This window comes from Ptychodera flava, chromosome 9 (assembly GCF_041260155.1).
Source record: "Ptychodera flava strain L36383 chromosome 9, AS_Pfla_20210202, whole genome shotgun sequence".
Classification (NCBI taxonomy): Eukaryota; Metazoa; Hemichordata; class Enteropneusta; family Ptychoderidae; genus Ptychodera; species Ptychodera flava.
In genome coordinates, this window is record NC_091936.1 from 23,048,281 (window position 1) to 23,066,025 (window position 17,745).

The 17,745-nt window shown below is 36.4% G+C and overlaps 2 protein-coding genes across 3 annotated transcripts in view; both read right to left on the minus strand.

Moving 5' to 3' along the window:
- Positions 1-7,321, minus strand: part of LOC139140383 (hypoxanthine-guanine phosphoribosyltransferase-like) — a 32,694-nt gene extending 25,373 nt beyond the window's left edge. For both annotated transcript variants that reach the window (XM_070709599.1, XM_070709598.1), the window contains exon 1: positions 7,171-7,321. In XM_070709599.1, coding sequence (XP_070565700.1) covers positions 7,171-7,203 — 33 coding nt within the window. In that variant the 5' untranslated portion in view covers positions 7,204-7,321. The remainder of the gene's footprint in view (positions 1-7,170) is intronic.
- A 7,352-nt stretch (positions 7,322-14,673) lies between these two features.
- LOC139140385 (enkurin-like) lies at positions 14,674-17,267 on the minus strand. The gene is made up of 3 exons (XM_070709600.1): positions 17,063-17,267; positions 15,959-16,334; positions 14,674-15,499 (listed from the first exon to the last, which is right to left on the minus strand). Exons 1-3 carry the CDS (start codon positions 17,128-17,130, stop codon positions 15,182-15,184), a joined length of 762 nt encoding a protein of 253 aa, XP_070565701.1. The 5' UTR covers positions 17,131-17,267; the 3' UTR covers positions 14,674-15,181.
- Between the last annotated feature and the right edge of the window lie 478 nt (positions 17,268-17,745).

Genomic DNA, 17,745 nt, shown 5'->3' on the forward strand with positions numbered 1-17,745 from the left:
GTCGGGCGGCGAGAATTTTCGAGCCCTGTATAGATATATATATATATATATATATATATATATATATATATATATATATATATATATATATATATATATATATATATATATATATATATATATATATATATATATATATATATATATATATATATATGTGTCTATATATATTGTATGTGTGTGTGTGTATGTGTATATAAATAAACAGCATGATAGACAGCTTTACTGATGTACCTATCATCAAATTTGAATTTATCTCTGAATTATTAACAGACAAAATTTATACATTCTCACCAATGCCTTGTGAAATATTAATATGCTTGTGCTACCTATACTATTGCCAATATAGAGAGCTGTTGACATATACATGTATTAATGTAAAGTAACATTATAGATATTATGAAGAGAAGGAACATGTAGAAGGGACAGATTGCTGGCCACATGAGCACAGAATGATTCATTAATGGCCGACTTAAATTGTCAGCGACTGCCAGCATAAAAAAGGAAAATATATTAAAAATTTATATATATATATAACTTCAAATAATTGAACACCTTGTGAGTAGTATAATTCAGGCTTGAACTGTCAGGGTTCATTGCTGGGAAATGGCGAGAAAATATGTGATTTTCTCACAGTGTTGTCAGGTAAACAAACTATAATAACATTATCATCATAAAGTCTATAATGATTCAAAGGAATTTTATTGTGATAATGCATCATTGGGTTGTGTTGTTGGCCTTGGACAAACTTGCTGGTACAATTGTAAATTTTGTGGATCTCCCTAAAATCAAACACAGCACCACAGTTGTTATGGTGTCGCGATGTCGAAGAGAAATATTTCAGAATTCAAATCTTTGGTCTCTTTGAAATGTAAAGGCTAATCAAAGGTGATGTGTAAAGGTCTGTTGTCAATTTTGTCACTCCTGAAATTTGGCACATTCTTTGAATTATAAAATAATAATCATGGTGATTTTATTGTCTTTGAATGCCACAGTATTAAGGACAATGAAATAATATTTTCAACTTTGTCAATCTACACATGAAAAGTGTAGCAGTTTGCACTACGACTGATCAAAAAAAATAACAGAAAAATAATATTTTCAGAGCAACATTGGTAAATACAATGCTTACATTATCATTCATACTACACATACATATTCTAATTAAACGTTCTAATTAAACAGGCGGGTTTTTTATCAGCTTTATCTCTGAACAAATCGTTCAACTGTGCTCAGCTTTCAGAGAACTAAGGATCCTAAAATCACATAAACAGTCAATGTCAACAACTGCTAATGTGAGAACAAAAGATTGGGGGCTGCCCCTTTAGTGGATCTATGCACCCCTCTGCTACCACAATAATTAAATCTCTTCTATTTGCACACTTACTGCAATGACTAGCAGTCTTATTAATTATAACTGTGCTATTTTCATGCACAACTCACTTTGAGTGGATTATGCCACTCCACAATGACTGGTGCAGTTTGTGTATTAATTTCTCTAATCACAAATTTCTCTAAAAGCCAACTGATTTAACTGACAGGACTCACAAACCCTTTACTTGAGCGTCCATCTTGCTAAAATTGGAAACTGACAATGACATATCTGACTGTCAGGCTGTGAAAATTATTTTATTGTTTGGTAATGAAACAATGGTCTGTGTATAGACATTTTATTTATTGTAAATCCGTCACATTAACATTCCACAGTGATACTGATTTCCATGGAAAATTGGACACACTTTCAACTGAATTCCATCTGTGGTGAACTGTTATACTGCTGGGGAAAAAGGACGAACCATGATGATGTCCTATGACAGGGAATTTGCCCCTGGGAGGGACTAAACATTTCAGTGTATTGCCTGGGTTCCTTATTCTTAGACTAATCTGAGTCTACAGAAACTACTGTGTACTGTCACTTCTCTTTAACATACTGATTTGATGAACTGCAACCAAGAGGAGTGAGAATGTCACTGTTGAACAAATCTTTTAAAAAGATAGAAATCTTGATCAAAGAAGAACCGAAACTTTAAAGAGTCATTTTCATGTCTCTGTTCAAATCCATTATTCATAAAAATGGTAATAAAAATTCGTCATTCCACACTGCTTAACATATAGTCAACTGGACAGGGCCACTAGCTGTTACTTCTGATGGTTTTTGCACTATTATTTGTTTATATTTGTCAATTATAATTTCTTGTTCTACTTCCCTGTTGGCTCAGGAAAGATAAAGTTTCACACAATGTCACAGAATACCCACTGCCAGCATCATGGAATTTTAAATTAAGACTTGCATAGGAAACATTGAGTTGAGAATCAACATTCATTTTCCAAAAAGTCCTTGTCAAGTTTTGTAGTATGTAATTGATATTATCCCCCTTGAAATGTTTCACATATTAATGCACACTGATATGCTGAAATCAATGTGTAGGAATGTTCATTCAAATTGAGCCTGTGTTTTGCTAAATCATATCAACTTCTGTTAGAAATTCATCCATTTAGGGTTGCCATCAATCATGACCTTTGAACTATACCGGACAGTTTCCGAAGTCCTTGCATAATACTAGCTGGATCAATATCTCATTCCCCCAATGTCTTTTGTTGTGCAGTTCAGACAACAGTGAGGCATACATATAAAATCATTCTTGCAAAAAAAGTTACAAGACTAAAACAAAAACATTAAATTCAGGTGAAAATCACTTGTTCAATGTTCACAAATCCAAAAATCAAAACCTCAACATTTTCACACAATTACAATTACAGTAAATATTGCAAATTGCTATACAGCTTGAAATTTACATTTTTAGGCGCCTTTGCGGCAGAAAACAGTGTTCAACATGAATGTCTTTACATCTTCAGTTGATGATTCTGCTTGAAATTTCACATCAAATTTTGCCCTACCATGTAGTCTTTCAACAACAGTGATTTACTATAATTTCAAACTTTTTAGATTAGTCCGTCTTTTTCCCATGAGGTTAAAGGTCACAGCTTTTAAGTTGAACAGTAGCTGAAGCTAACACCAACATTTCAATATACACTACTTACTTGCTACTTTAATTAACACCTGCCATCACACATTCTGCTTTTGGGACTGAATTGACGATATATTTGGAAGTGTCTTGGCAAGAACTGTTGAGCAAGATTGAACTTGGCCATACGAGGATTGAAAAATCTACACTTTGACAATGTTTTGTTGGTTGTTAGGGAAGGGGGTGTTTCTGTACACACAATTATCCCTAGCATATTCACATGAAGTTTTTATCTCACATTTTGTAAGGCGTTCCTAAATACAGCAAGCGATTCTTACTTCAAAATATATGTTACACTCAATGCAATAAATGTTGCAAGTTACAGCTTTTTTTTGTCAACTCATCACAATATTTCATACCATATATCAAAATGAGTATCAGTATTCAGTGTATCAACATATTGCCATAATCAGTGTATCAATGGAATGTTTGCATGACACATAAACGTTACTTTTGTATCATATTTTCCCCAATCACTTTTGCACTTTCACAAGAGAAAGGGTTTGGAAGAAATCATATAATGGATAAGATAAAAACCCTTTGCATGTTTTCATTATCTGCACACTAAGAGCAGTCTTTACTCGTCTTGACATATTGTGCCTAACATCTCTACAATGAATCGGATGATGTGATAACACCCATGGTACCTACCATGAGATAGATGTCAAGACATCTGACCCCAAGTGTGTACTCAAAATTGTCAATTAGTTGTACATGTAATTTGGCTTTTGTCATACACCCATGACACAAATAATAGAAATACTTTCCTTCAGGACTTTGACATGTCACCACTTGACTTGCTTACCAACATGATAAACCTTGTCTTGTGTAGCACACAAAGCATCAAACCGGATACCCATGACAACAAAGGAAATTTGCATATTAATATAATAAATTTAATTATTACATTACTGATTTTCCATAGTTTTCCTAATTTTGACAGCTAACCTGTCAGATCACTTTTGATACAAACACAGTGCAACCATCAAGCTTATTCTATTTAATGGACAGTCTTCCATAAAAAGATATGCAAGCACATTCAATATTTTTAACCAAATCTTCTGGCAAACTAATTCTCATGCATTTAAAATCTTCAAATGCGGTACTGGAACCGCCAAAACACTTGAACTTTCAGGGTACTCAGATTTGATGAAGGACCATTGATGATGCCATCAACACAACTGAATGGAAACCATTTCAATAAATCCCTTATAAATGTGATCTCGCCATCAAACATAGAATCGATGAGTAGTATGTTTGTTGAACATTATCTGCAGAACAGTAAATATTTATGTCTTCTTCAAATTTTACAGATATGTGCAAATTAGGAGCAGCAACCTTACAAATGCATGTACATTGAGGTGTGTACACAAAACAAATGACAATATGCTGAGATGCTAGGTCAGTAGGACATTGTTTGTTGAGAATGAGACTTTACAATTCAGAGATCGGTAACTCCACCCATTTCTGCATAGTAGGCAACCTTTACAATAATACCCAAACTTTAGTATCTAATATCTGCCATCTTGACCAAATGCTAATCCTCAACAGACTGGAAATAATCAATTTTGCTATGCTGCTGTGGAGAAGTTTTGATTTGTAGTACCTTGAGAACCTTGTTGGATTCTATCATTTTGTGTGAAAACCTATTGGCTCGCACACAGCAAACAAATAATTTTATAAAAGCTACCTTAGGAACATTTCTTAGGTGTTATATCTGAAAACAACTGAGTTGAAGTGTGACTTTCTTATAACAATGCTAACATGTATTATTTTCCTGGAAAAACAATATCTCAATCTTTTAAAAACATATCTAGGGAGACTGACAAACAGGAAGACAATGGCTACTGTTTGCTCCATGTTTTGTTCTCTTAACAATACATGAGAAATTTAAGATAACATATTAGTGTCATCATGGTGCTTGTACCTTCATGGTGTCATTAATACAAAATACAGTCACTAATATAAGTTTGGACAGATCTTCCTAGACCTATTTCAAAACTAGCATTTATCTAAAATATCAAGTTTTTATATCTTGTGAAAGACAGACACCCTATGTGTAAAGATAATTACATACAAACTTAAGTGAAAATACTTATTCAGCACACGTACCAATGTTGTATCCCACCATGGAGCATGGTAGCTCCATGATCCCACTGAGAAAATAAACCTGTCCGACAACCTTGGGTAAAGAAATGTGACTACTTCATTATTGACAGCGCTGGTGCTGATAAAGGCTCGTCTATCCTTCATATGGGTTGGTCAAGAAGGAAATTGACTCATCTCAAACCTTGGTTTAATATAGAGCCCCAACGAGGTTAATAAGGGTGACTTCCTGCCTTCCATGCCGCCATGGTCTTTTTATCAGTGAGGTTACCTCAAATTTATGGCAACATCCTCAGCTAGTTTAGAGTCTATCATGTTCAAGTCATCTTCCTTCTCGTATATTTACATTGAGCTGAGTGACGGTCATAATGAGACTATCATAGAAAGAATGATATTTTGCCGGGAGTGGAGCCTTGGCGCTTGTTTGCTTGATGTAGCAAATATCTACATGTAGGTTACGGACTGCACGCTGAATGAATACGGTACACATGTTTCATACCGGCGTCAGCATGGGCACCCAATAACATATCCCACGCTATTACTAAACGGGATGCCGTATAGCCCTGCGTACGATGCTGTGAGTTGGGCGATTAGCTGTAGCGGAACACACAGCATCGTACGCAGGGCTAGATGCCGTAAAGAGTTTTGGTTGAGCATAGCTGGAGAAGTATTTGCAACATCTTAACAGCATACACGACAGAGTATGTACCGGTAGTTATGATACTGTGATGAAGTTCGTACGTCGTCCGTTTAGCCCCCAATAGCCTTGAGGCTAGCGCTTGACGGTGAATTTCACGAGCCCTGCTGTACACTCAGTGTGACAGTTTTCGGACGACCTCAGTTTCGGACATTTAGTGACATGCTGTTAGTTACACTAACTTCGCTCCGTATCGACAGCGTTTTACAGGTCATGTGACCTCATATTAAGTCAGGTAACACTGTTGTCCCGTTTCGATAGTTTTTTGGTAGAAGCTATTGAGTTCGCTACGAGCGGCGGTCACAAATTGTCGTCTGACACCGCGTCAGTGATACTGTCAACATATTGCCGTCAGGTCACAGTAACTGAAATTTTGAATAAAGTCCTTATTTAGCATTGACTTTCGAATGTGGGGGAGAATAATGATTTTAAAATATTCTTTCCATTGTTCGCTACGATTGCATGTAGTTTTAACGAAAACTGCGCAGTTGTTTCTAGAAAAAAGTACATTTAATGAACGTATGAAGTGTACAAGTTTTCGGACAGACAATATTTAGCATAATTGTGTAAACGTAGTAAGTGGCTTACCGCGTAAAAACTTGACAGGTAAATAATGTCGTACGATGAAATATACTCGCTATTTGTATTAAATAATGCCTGTGCGATTCTAATACAAACAAAATATGCAATGGAAACAATTATAAGTAATACTAACTGAACAAACTTAGCGAAGTTAGCCACACCGTACGATACAAGGTGCCGAAAGCAACACACACAGAGGCAGCCCGTGTCCGATATCTAGCGCTATACACGTCGAAATATAGTTGAGTCGTCCATGGATTAAACATAACTAATTATCATGAAGTATTCTTATATACAGTTTTCTAAACACATCGAAATTAAAAATTGGTGGTTTGAAGTTTCAAATTATCAATACTTAGCTCCTAATCACATTCCAAACACGACGTCCGATTTCTGGGATTGCAGTCCGATTACTGCGCCATCGACATGGGGTCAAAACTTTGGCAACTTTGACCCCGAAATATCACTCCCGTCGTATCAACTGAGTTTGAGAATAACCACGATAAAGTTTCGAAAGGTATGGTAATAATATTTCGTATTGCTGGTCATTTACGAAACGACTTTAGGCGAAATTTACTACCCTGTCCGAATTCTGTCACACTGAGTGTACTGTACGCGGGCTTTGGCGTATTTCTTCCAACTCGGTTCTTATTAACGCTGTAAAGCAGTCAACTGACTCAGAAAATTATCTCCGTCGCGATGATTCTTTGATGGTAACTTTGACTGCCGCAAGCTGACATACAGAACATCCGTACTCACCCGTATGTAGTCCTGCTGCTCTTCCTCCGCCATTTTCCTTGTGCCTTGCTTTCCCGCCAAACATGCGGGCGAGTCCGAAAACCCGGACCGAGACGAGACGAGACGAGACCAAAAGACCTCCTATCTTACTGATAGAAAAGTGACTTTTTTCTGGACATAGGCAGCATCTGTATCAATGCCACGGGAAAAAAATAAACCTTCATTTTCTTCAATAAATAAAGTTCTCGTTCATTTTCATTTTCAGAAATTCTAAATATTCTAAAGAGTTGAGGTCAAAGAAATATTTGTGAGTGTACAGTGCGCATCCTATATCAATAATTTATTGCATAACAACAGTGTTCGAAATAACGCCTGTCCGGCAGTCCGAGACTGGCTATTTTTCCACCGGACTGGTAAAATAAAAAAGTTACCAGTCCGTCGGACAGGTAGAATTCAGCGTGGGGTCGACAATTAACCTTTGGCGATCATACTTCATAGACCGTGATGTGACACTGGCCGTCCTGGATAGCGCCACCAGCGGTATCTTTTGGCCCCTCCTCAGTTCATGTATTGCAAGTAAGGAACAAGCCGATTCGAGAGAGTGACGCATGACCTTGATAATCAACCAATCATGGTAGATTTTGCATGAGTTTCAAAGTACTGAGTCAATCAACAATAACACGGAATTGTGCGGTGGTGGGTTTTGAAGAATTATGCTCCGCAATTCTCGACCTACAAACTCTCTCGGCTAAACGAAGAACACTGGAGGAAACCTTACGGGCAAACAGGGAGTATGATGCCACTAAACGTAAGAGAACAACTGTTCATGCATGGAATATATTGAATTAAAAGATTGGTTAGTCACCGACGATAGTGCCCGCGAGCAGAAGTTGCACTGCAAATTATGCAGAACTGTGTACACGCCCATTGCCTAAAAACAACAACATGCTGGCAAGTACAAAAAATACTCGAATGGTTCATTCGTGAGAGGCTCTACAGATCTCAGACACAAAACTCTGAAAACACGTGAAACTTCAGAGGGTCATAAATATGCCAAGCAATATATGCAAAAAATGCTGCTCCAAGTGACTCAGTAGCGTAAAGGACACTGTAGTCGATGAACACTGCAACATTTGATAAGCTGTCTAAACTATTCAGAAACGCTCATGCTCATGAATAACTGTGTACATTGTGTACCTGTTTTCTCCCAGACTCATGACTTTAAATATATGATTGTATTCTGTTATACATGGAAACTGACAGTACGCATTGTGAATACAAAGTAAAGTACTCACGTATTGTGCAGTATATGTACCTTGCAATTTATGTTCGTTTACAAATAAAGGTTATTTAAAGAGAAAGATGATTCCATCCCATCTTCATTTGTTCACAGACAAGGTAATAGCCTATTACAGTATGGGTAACTCTTAGTTGTATTTGATTGCGTTTAATTGCAAGGCATAATATCAGGACTGGCAAGTTTTTGGCAGGACAGGCAACTTTTTAAAGTTACCAGTCCTGTTGACTGGTTGATATTTTCCACGAATTTCGAACACTGATAACAACACACTTCGGAAAGTGCAGTATAGCAAGAACAAAATTAACCATTGCATAAAAAATTGTTGTCTATGTCTTTACCTGCAGCTGCTGGGGGAAACAGTGTTTGTAATATATTCATGAGAGACAGCGTATCATCTGAAGTTAAAATGTACAAAAACTTATCTCTTTCATTTAAACTATCAAATATAGGATAATACAACTTCATTGCAGAAAAGAGAACTTCTCTATCGCTATTATATTTTGACACTTCATTAAATAGTGAAATTCATCCTCAACGGAAGACTTACAAAACTTACAAAATCTGGATTCAGGCGGAATTCTTGGTTTGACCTTCTGCCCAACTCGATTTGTAAACAGTGATCAGAAATACGAAGTTTTGTGACCAATTTTCTACAGCGTAAGTTCTTGATATCCAGTAAGTAATTCTCTAAACCAAACTTAGTTTTAAATTCTCTGTACGTTCTGAGCTTATTATTTCCCTTCCCAAGAGACTTATTATCATTGTGTAAATCACTGTACCAAGAAACTTGATAATGCTTGCGTAAGTTATTCTGGACAATTTAATAGTGGCATTAACATTACAAACAGCTGACCAAATATTACCCTCGCTATAAGTATCTAGTATGTTTTGAATGAACTCAAACCACTTTGAATGACATCTTGCAGAAAGATACGCTGAACGTAACAGAATGTCATCACTGAAAACTAACTTGTGCCAATATTTTAACATGCGTTTGACTATGGCAATTTTGATAGGATATCTACCAAGTTCACCTAAATACCTGCCTGAGGAGCATGTTTTGAAACTCCCAGTAAATATCTTTAGAAAGAAAAGCTAACATCATTTAAGAAATTACTCTTATCATTAACTTCATTCCCCCAAATTTCACAACCATAGGTAAGAATGGGAACAATCAAATGATCAAAAAGATCTAAAGCAACTTTCACAGAAAAATTCCCATTATAAGAAATACCTTTACGAAGACTAAAAAGAGCTTTAGTAGCTTTCATCTTAAGATTTTGAAAATTTGCTTTAAATTTGCCATTGGGTGTTACAACAAAACCAAGATAACAATACTCTTTCACAACATCAAGGGCAAGTCCATTAGAGGTAAATAAGGTACCCCTCAGTATATGGTTACTTTGTTAAAAAACATGACTATTGACTTCTTTGTACTAATAGAAAGCTTCATCTTTAACCAATAAGAGTGTAATTTATCAAGACAACTTTGCAAACCTACTTGAGTTTCTGAAATCAACAGCAGATCATCAGCATATGAAAGACAGTTGATGCGCAATGAATCTAATGTAATGGGGCTGTCCTCACTGGAGCCAAAAGTACCTGGAAGGTCATTTATGTAAATGTTAAATAACGTAGGGCTCAGATTACACCCCTGTTTAACTCCTACTTTAGATTCAAACATGTCAGTGAGGCTATTGTTAGATTTAACACAATAGTTAACATTTTCATACATAGACTTAATCACAGAAAAGAAATTACCATTAATACCATAATTCCTAAGTTTCCAAAGCAACCCTGGTCTCCAAACTTTATCAAATGCTTTATGAAGATCAATAAAACAACAAAAAAGATACTTGTTTCTTAAGTTGCAATCAGCTTTGTTCATATACGAAGAATAAATATACTTATCAACAGCATGATCTCAAAACAAAAATATTATCAGAAGTAGATCTCTTGACTCTGAAACCAGATTGAAAAGGAGTGTAAATTCCCATATCATTCAAGTACTTAACAAGCCGACAATTGAGAACAGATGTGAACAATTTTGCCAGACAGCTATTAATTGAAATTCCTCGATAATTGGATGGATCACTTCTGTCACCTGACTTGTAAACAGGTAATAAAAAAGCTGATTTCCAAGAACTGGGAAACTTATCGGATCTAAGAATGGTGTTAAATAAAGAGCAAATTGGAGTACGCAAACTTTGTCCTCCAAACTTCAACATTTCATTCAAGATACCATCTGCACCTGGGACTTTTTTGATTTCAACTTACACAGTAGGCTTTAAGTAATTCTGCTTCAGAAAAAGGACAATTGAGAATGGGACACTCATTATCATAATTACTCTTTACCATGCAATGCAGATCAGAAAGTTATACTTGTACAGAAAAGTTATCAGAAACATCATGACCACCATCAGCTAAATTTCTAAAATGATTAAACCATTCCCTTGAGAAATTGAAACGTCACTTCTGTCAGTAACACTATCACCTATGATTTCTTTCCATAACTTCCATTGATTCTGCGTACTTTCAGAATGAGAATTCTCTAACTGTTCAAGCAAGTTCTTTTTGTAAATATACTTCTTTAGCTTGATAAGCTTTTTATAATGCTTTTTTAAAGTAAAGCATCTACCTCTAATGAAAGGATCACAAGGGAAACGACTTAAAAGTTTACAAGCCTCATTTAACTATGTGCGTACTGAAAAACAAGAATTATCAAACCAAGGTTTCTTTTTCTTTATTTTTTTTTTATTGTTTGTTACCCTTTTTTGTTCAAAATGATGGTATAAATGCGCGCAGGGTTGTGTAAAGCAGACACTTTGACCTTTCAGCGCTCATAATTTTTAGAGCTCAGGTTCACTATAAAAGTTCTACGCTGACTTTCTTCATTATTTACGCCCAGCGCAAGGGAGCAGCAAGAGAAGTGGTAACTTGTGTTTGATGCTTGGATTTTACTTTCTTTTAGTTTAACGTGTGTAAATATGCAGTTTTCACTCAAATACCAAAACTAAGTAAAGAAAATTGCAAATTAGTTACAATACTTCCGCTCTGTTATGAAATCGAAAGCAAGTCACAGTCACAGTCAGGGTCACTCTGATAAGTCGTATTTTCTTGGCATTTGATGAAACCGAAATGGATATTTGTGAAGTGTGAGTGATTACAGACCAGTCGGCCAATTTGAGATCCCGTGTGCGCACGGGACATGAGCGATATGATAGAATAATTGTTTGCTTTATTACCATTATTTATTGCTTTATTACTATATGAGCTCTCAGTTTACTTTCCTATAATGTGTTTTTAAATGGTGAATCTAATTTCCAAAAAAGTGATTACTTAAATCTCCTGTATGTATGTTTCTAATACAAGGTTACCTATTTTGAATTCACAGTAGCTATCAGTCTAGAATCTGAATCTGGCGCTTATATTGCTTAGGCCAAAATGCCGACGTCGTAGTTCGCATGTTTCGAGCTCGCGTTGAACTCAAGTTGAAAAACCTCAACAAATCTTTTTCAGTTATTCCAATCGTTGATTGTGCTATCTCTTGCTTTGTGCATCGATCTTTGACACTCTCAACAAACTGCAAGCTTTCTGTAGTGTGGTATATATGATGTATTTACAACGCCTGGCCTGAGGGGTCATTTTGGTTAAGTCTCGTCTCGTCTCGGTCCGGGTTTTGAGACTCGCCAAACAGGCGCGCTACTTGTAAAGGGGTGGACCATTTGATATCCGGGGGAGGGGGGGCTTGAAGGCTTTTTTACCAACAACAAATATTATAGCGCTTTATTGCCTGTGGATTAAAAATGTCTTGCTTTTATAAAATACATGATTCGGCGCACATGAATATTCCAGTTTGATAAAGGCGAAATTTCAATACAGAAACAATGCTCATTAATGTAGTTTGCATAAATTAATACTAATATCCACCATATCTTGCACTTACAGCATACATTTAATCATAATCAGTTGGGACACAATACCTGTTCTTGTACTTGCACATAGATCAAAACAAATTACTGAGTACAGACTCTTCAATCTATCAAAGTCATATTTTTGGTCAAATACCGATGTAAAAAAAATCAAAAGTCGTGGTTTAGTCATAAACCAGAGGTATTGAAAAGGTCTAAATTCAACATATCCTTCGTCACAAGTCTAAAGCAGGTGTCAAAACTGCAGTGCAGTTGTACCCTGGCTGGCCTTCAGCGGATACCAGTGATTTGCAATTGATCATAATAGTTACATGACATTTGATAATACAGACTGAATAATTTGTGCAGTTATAGGGAGCTTCAATTTTCTTCTAAAATTTACAGCTACTTGTATATTGATTACAGCATGGTAAGAAAGCTACCATTCCTATGATTCAAGTGAACATTAAAATTTGAACCCTTAATTGCAGCCTGTTCAGCCTAAAAAGTCAAGCCACAAAAGAGTCCTTGCCCTAATAAAGGGGCCATTCAATTATCACACTTCTGAAAAGTAAGGTCTGAATGCGGGACACAACCAATTGAAACGAGTTGCTTTTTGACTAACGTTAAAGCCATTAGGGATGCTGCCAGGTGATGAAACAAAAGATCAGTTGTTTTTACCCAGTAACTCAAAAGCTAATACAGTGGATGAACCAATGTTCCAACTCAAATCCTATTAATGATTAAGCGCTGTGAACCGACTCAGAAAATTGTCTTTGGCATATTTTTTCTCAGTGTGTGTTATATGGAGTGGGTTAATTGCCACACAGCGAAAACGAATGACCCACTACACTAATATGTTAATGTCTGGGCCATGATGGATGATGTAAAATGAATGTAACTTCCTATATGTTTTACAACTTCGCTATTCACTTCTTTGATATCAATGTATGCTTTATGCAGATATCTTGGCAAGACTGAAGATTAGTGGACACCACAAAATTTTGTTTGGATTGTTAGTAACCTAAGCAATCCACTCATACTCATCACTTTTATCTAGCGCCCCAAAGAAAATCCATTTTAGTTCACACCTAAAAGGTGTATCCACTCTTTGTCCCGATACCTTTATTTGAAAATATTCACTTTAATCACTTAAATCACTTTATTGCATAACAGCACACTTCAGGTATAGCAAGAACAAACTAAATATTGCATAAAACGTTGTCTAGGTCTTTACCTGCAGCTAAACTTGACCAACCTGATCACAAAGTAAAAAGTACAGTTAGGGAAGTACAGTGCAGCAGTGGTTGATGACGAGATAATGACATTTGAGCAACTCCATATACCCTCAATTTCTCTGGTATGATGCTATATAAACAATGAAACTCTCATACCTATGTGCACAGTGTGAATGCCTCCGAGTATAGCGCCCTACAGCTTCAGGCTGTACTCATTCTTATGACACCTGTGAGGGCGCTTTTATACCCACTGACTGCATTCTTGATCTCATAAACAGTGAGGTAGAAGGTAGAATAACAGTGCTCTCATCAAAATATTCAGCTGTGGCAACCAGGCACATAAAAGTTACCTCACATGAGATTGAGAAAAGAATTGTCACCACTACCAGATTGCCTCTATGCGATATTACAAACCCTCACACAAACTGCTATATTGATAAATGAGTTGATGTCATTATTATCCCTTGTTCTCAATATCAACCTCTTCCCCATAAAATTGTTTTTGATTGTTGCTAGCATCATTCCAAAACCTGCACATCATATCTTTTCTTTACCCCTTTGGTGTGGGCAACCAATTCTCACTATAGAATTAGACCAGAGCAAATAGCTGAATACAAACCGTAATTATTAACAATGCTAGTAAATTTACTTGATCGTGTGTTGAGCTGTCTGATCTTCATTCCAGTGATACACTTCAGACAGAGGAAGAAATTTGCAGTAGTCAAAAAGACAATAATCATTGCATTAATCTCATAGTGAAGTGGCAAGGGAAAATAGAAAATAACAAGGAAACTGCATCACTGTTGCCAAATATAGAGGAACAAATGTTTGTTTGTTTTACCATACAGTTTGAAATTAGCTGTATGTGGGCTTGTCTTGGAAAATTCTAGAAATCCTAGAAACCATGTATTTCATATGCATATGTCATGCATTTACCTTTTGCTTACATATTTTGGAAATCAATTTTCACTGTCAACCTACGGCACAATTATGGTCTTTGACTTTTTGCTTTTACACATTTCACAAGCATCATTCACTCAACACTACTTGTGTAGAAACAATATCCACACAAACATCTGTAAAACCAAGTAATGTTTATTCATATTTTAAGTATGTACAAGGAAATATATTGTTTGTTTTGTAGTTTTCAACCAAGGTTAACATGAAGTATACAACAATAGCTCAACTAGACCAAAGCTTTTAGAAACCGTCCCACAATGTTTCACGGGTCCTTCCAGCACACCTGCAAAATAACTATGGTGCAGATGAACAAATGCAGATTCCTATTACTCAACTATACCTGTGTTAACTGTGGGAATGCAAAGGGATATGCTCAAGACTAAAAATTGAGATTGACTTTCTCTTTGTTCTTCATACTTTATTTTGACAGGAAGCAATATTTCACAAACGCCTTAAAATATTTGTACATTTAAATAGTGTCAGGTTTTATGGGGGTCTTTGTCTTGAAAACTATTTTCGCTATATTCTTCAAGACTCTCATGTAACAATCTTGTCTGGTTCTGTCTCATTTGTTAATTTATCATTTTTTTCATTTTTTTTTAGGAGTATGCAGTATAACAAAATTAGTTAGCAATGTAGATAACTGTATGTTTTTCTAGGAGTTCAATGTCTCTTTCTAATTGTTTCATTTCAGCTTCCATTCTCTCTTTCCTGGCTTTCTTGGGAGCCGTGTCAGTGACAACAGAAAGTCCTTGATACTGATGGTGAATTTCCTCCCAGTTTGTCTTAAGTCCGTTAAGAATTTGTTGCCTCTCGTCTTCGCTGAGTTTCTTCATGGCTCCGCGCCTGTAATGCTCTTTCACATAGGCGTCATACTCAGCCTGTGCTCTGGCCACTTCTTCCTTGCGTTGAGTCAAGTATTCGGGTACTTCTCCAAAATCCTAATAATTGAAAGTACAAGGATGTCTGTTAGCCATGATCCAAGCAAGTGTATTTATCTCCCAATAGGAAAACAACTTATTTTCATAAAGACACTGACAATTACTTACTGGTTTGATAAAAATTTCATCTTGCTGATTGATTCAGACTTTTTCCAAAACATATGATGTTTACTAAACTATGTGTAATGAAATGCAAATACAGATTTCCCAGTAATGCCATGTCTTTTATGAAATAAAGAACTGAAAGGAAATCAAAATCTGCATGAAATTTGTAAAGACAGTAAACAAGTTAAAATAAATAAACACAGATATAAATGAATGGTGATTAATAAGTGGATATATGAAATTAATATATTAATGCATGTATGCATTGAGATCAACAGAAAGACTCAGAGAGAGAGAGAGAGAGAGAGAGGAAAGGTGGGTACATTTATAATTTGGATTATTCAATGAATTTACCTTTCTCTTGATGTACTTAGGCACCAGTCCAGAGATTTCTAAAGGCTGTGTGTCACCTTTCTTGGTGTCAACAAAATTTGCAGCAGGCTTCTTGGGCACTGACATGATGTTTTCAACGGCATTCGTTGTGATGAAATTCTTAGTTGATTTGATTCCCATAAGAGGTTTGTCAGTTTTGTCGGGCACTTGCGGTCTCCTTGTGCTTTCATCGGGATACTTGAATGTTGTCTTCTCTGGAAGAACTGGCTCCTTGGACCTCTTTTTCATGAAGTCAGCTGGGTCATCCACTTTGACCTTGGCAGGGCCCATGGTTTTGTGTGGTGACTTGTTCACTTTCTTCTCCTCTTTTACCATGGATCTGAATTTGCTTTCATGCCTGTTACAGCGGGTTGAAAAATAAATCATGATCAGTGATTCTCTCGATGTTATCGCTCAAGGATATTGGACAAACATCTCTGCTTAAATTTCTATAGCATAACAATACAGACCTTGTGTGAATCCAACTATTACAGAATGACCACTTAGTCAGAATAATGACTTTGAACTACTGTTATCTGACACAAATTCTAATATATATATCGAGGATAAAGACATTGCCATACCCTATATGAGATAGGTATTAAAGCCTACAAGGTACCACCGTTAACCCAGGTTTTATGCCAGGGCCATCGTGAAGGCCATCAATACGTGTTTGGAATCCGTTGTGATGGATGCCAAAAAAGTACACCTAACCATCATCCCAATACATACTGACCCAAAGTTTGCATTTGATTCAGAACATTTGTGCGAATGTGTACGTGGTAAGACACAAATCTCAGATTACAAAATTTTGTACGGTCCACGTCCATGGTGAAATGTCTGTGCCGCCTAAGATGCGGAAGTTAAAATGGAGACGTTCTGAAAATATTAACAGTCACGACAAGATTTCCGGAATGTTCAAGGAGTGACTATCGCTTGGCTGTAAAACTTGTAAAATTCTCGTGGAACAAAAAAATTACGATTCGAACGTAAACAAACGTCAACAAACCACAGAATACAGACATACATTCTCATTCAACGCAGGTTTTTAGTGAGGACAGAAACAGCTACAGAGAGGGGCCTTACCTCGCGGCCTTTGGAGGTGTGATTTCCTCCCGAGGAATAAGATCGTAGATACTTTCCTCCATTTGCATCGTTTTCGATGTGTAGTTCTGACAGCTTAAGAGTTTCAGTGGTGTGTTACCAGAGCGCCTCTACCACGTAAATGCCACACAACAAATACGCTTCCTGTATGTATGGGAACTAAGATGGCGAAACAAAAAATAGTGCTTGTCGCTAAGGAAAATGGGCATGCGCGGCAATTATGCAAATTAACAGTCGCGCCCCCAAACGACAAAGAATACCAACTATACTACTTTCGTTTACGCTGACTCCTCTCTGAAGGCACATTTCTCGCTTGAAGTTTATGGTTTGTGGTAATTTGAAACTAAAACTAAAGCAGACTAAGGAAACTCGAGATAATATTACAGTAAACAGAAGTTAAAAGTTAAAGTAAAAGTTACTGCATAAATTTTCGCAATAGATTCGACTGAATATTCCATGTGTACAAATAATGTATCAATAATGAAAGTTTGCTTTCTCCACTTTTAGAAATGAAATGGTCTTTGTAACATGGTGTACGAAGTCCGCCTACCATGCACCTGTCAACTCTTCATGCTCTGCAATGAGTCTACAGCATGCTTATCACAAGCAACATTAAGTACATTATCATGGCCATCTGCATTTTAACTCATCATTCAAGAAGACAT

Coding starts and splice junctions, on each gene's coding strand:
- LOC139140385 (XM_070709600.1), bottom strand. CDS start 17,130: ATGCAAATGGAGGAAAGTATCTACGATCTTATTCCTCGGGAGGAAATC. Junction 16,335..17,062: donor ACACCTCCAAAGGCCGCGAG/GTAAGGCCCCTC, acceptor CCGCTGTAACAG/GCATGAAAGCAAATTCAGAT. Junction 15,500..15,958: donor CTAAGTACATCAAGAGAAAG/GTAAATTCATTG, acceptor TTCAATTATTAG/GATTTTGGAGAAGTACCCGA.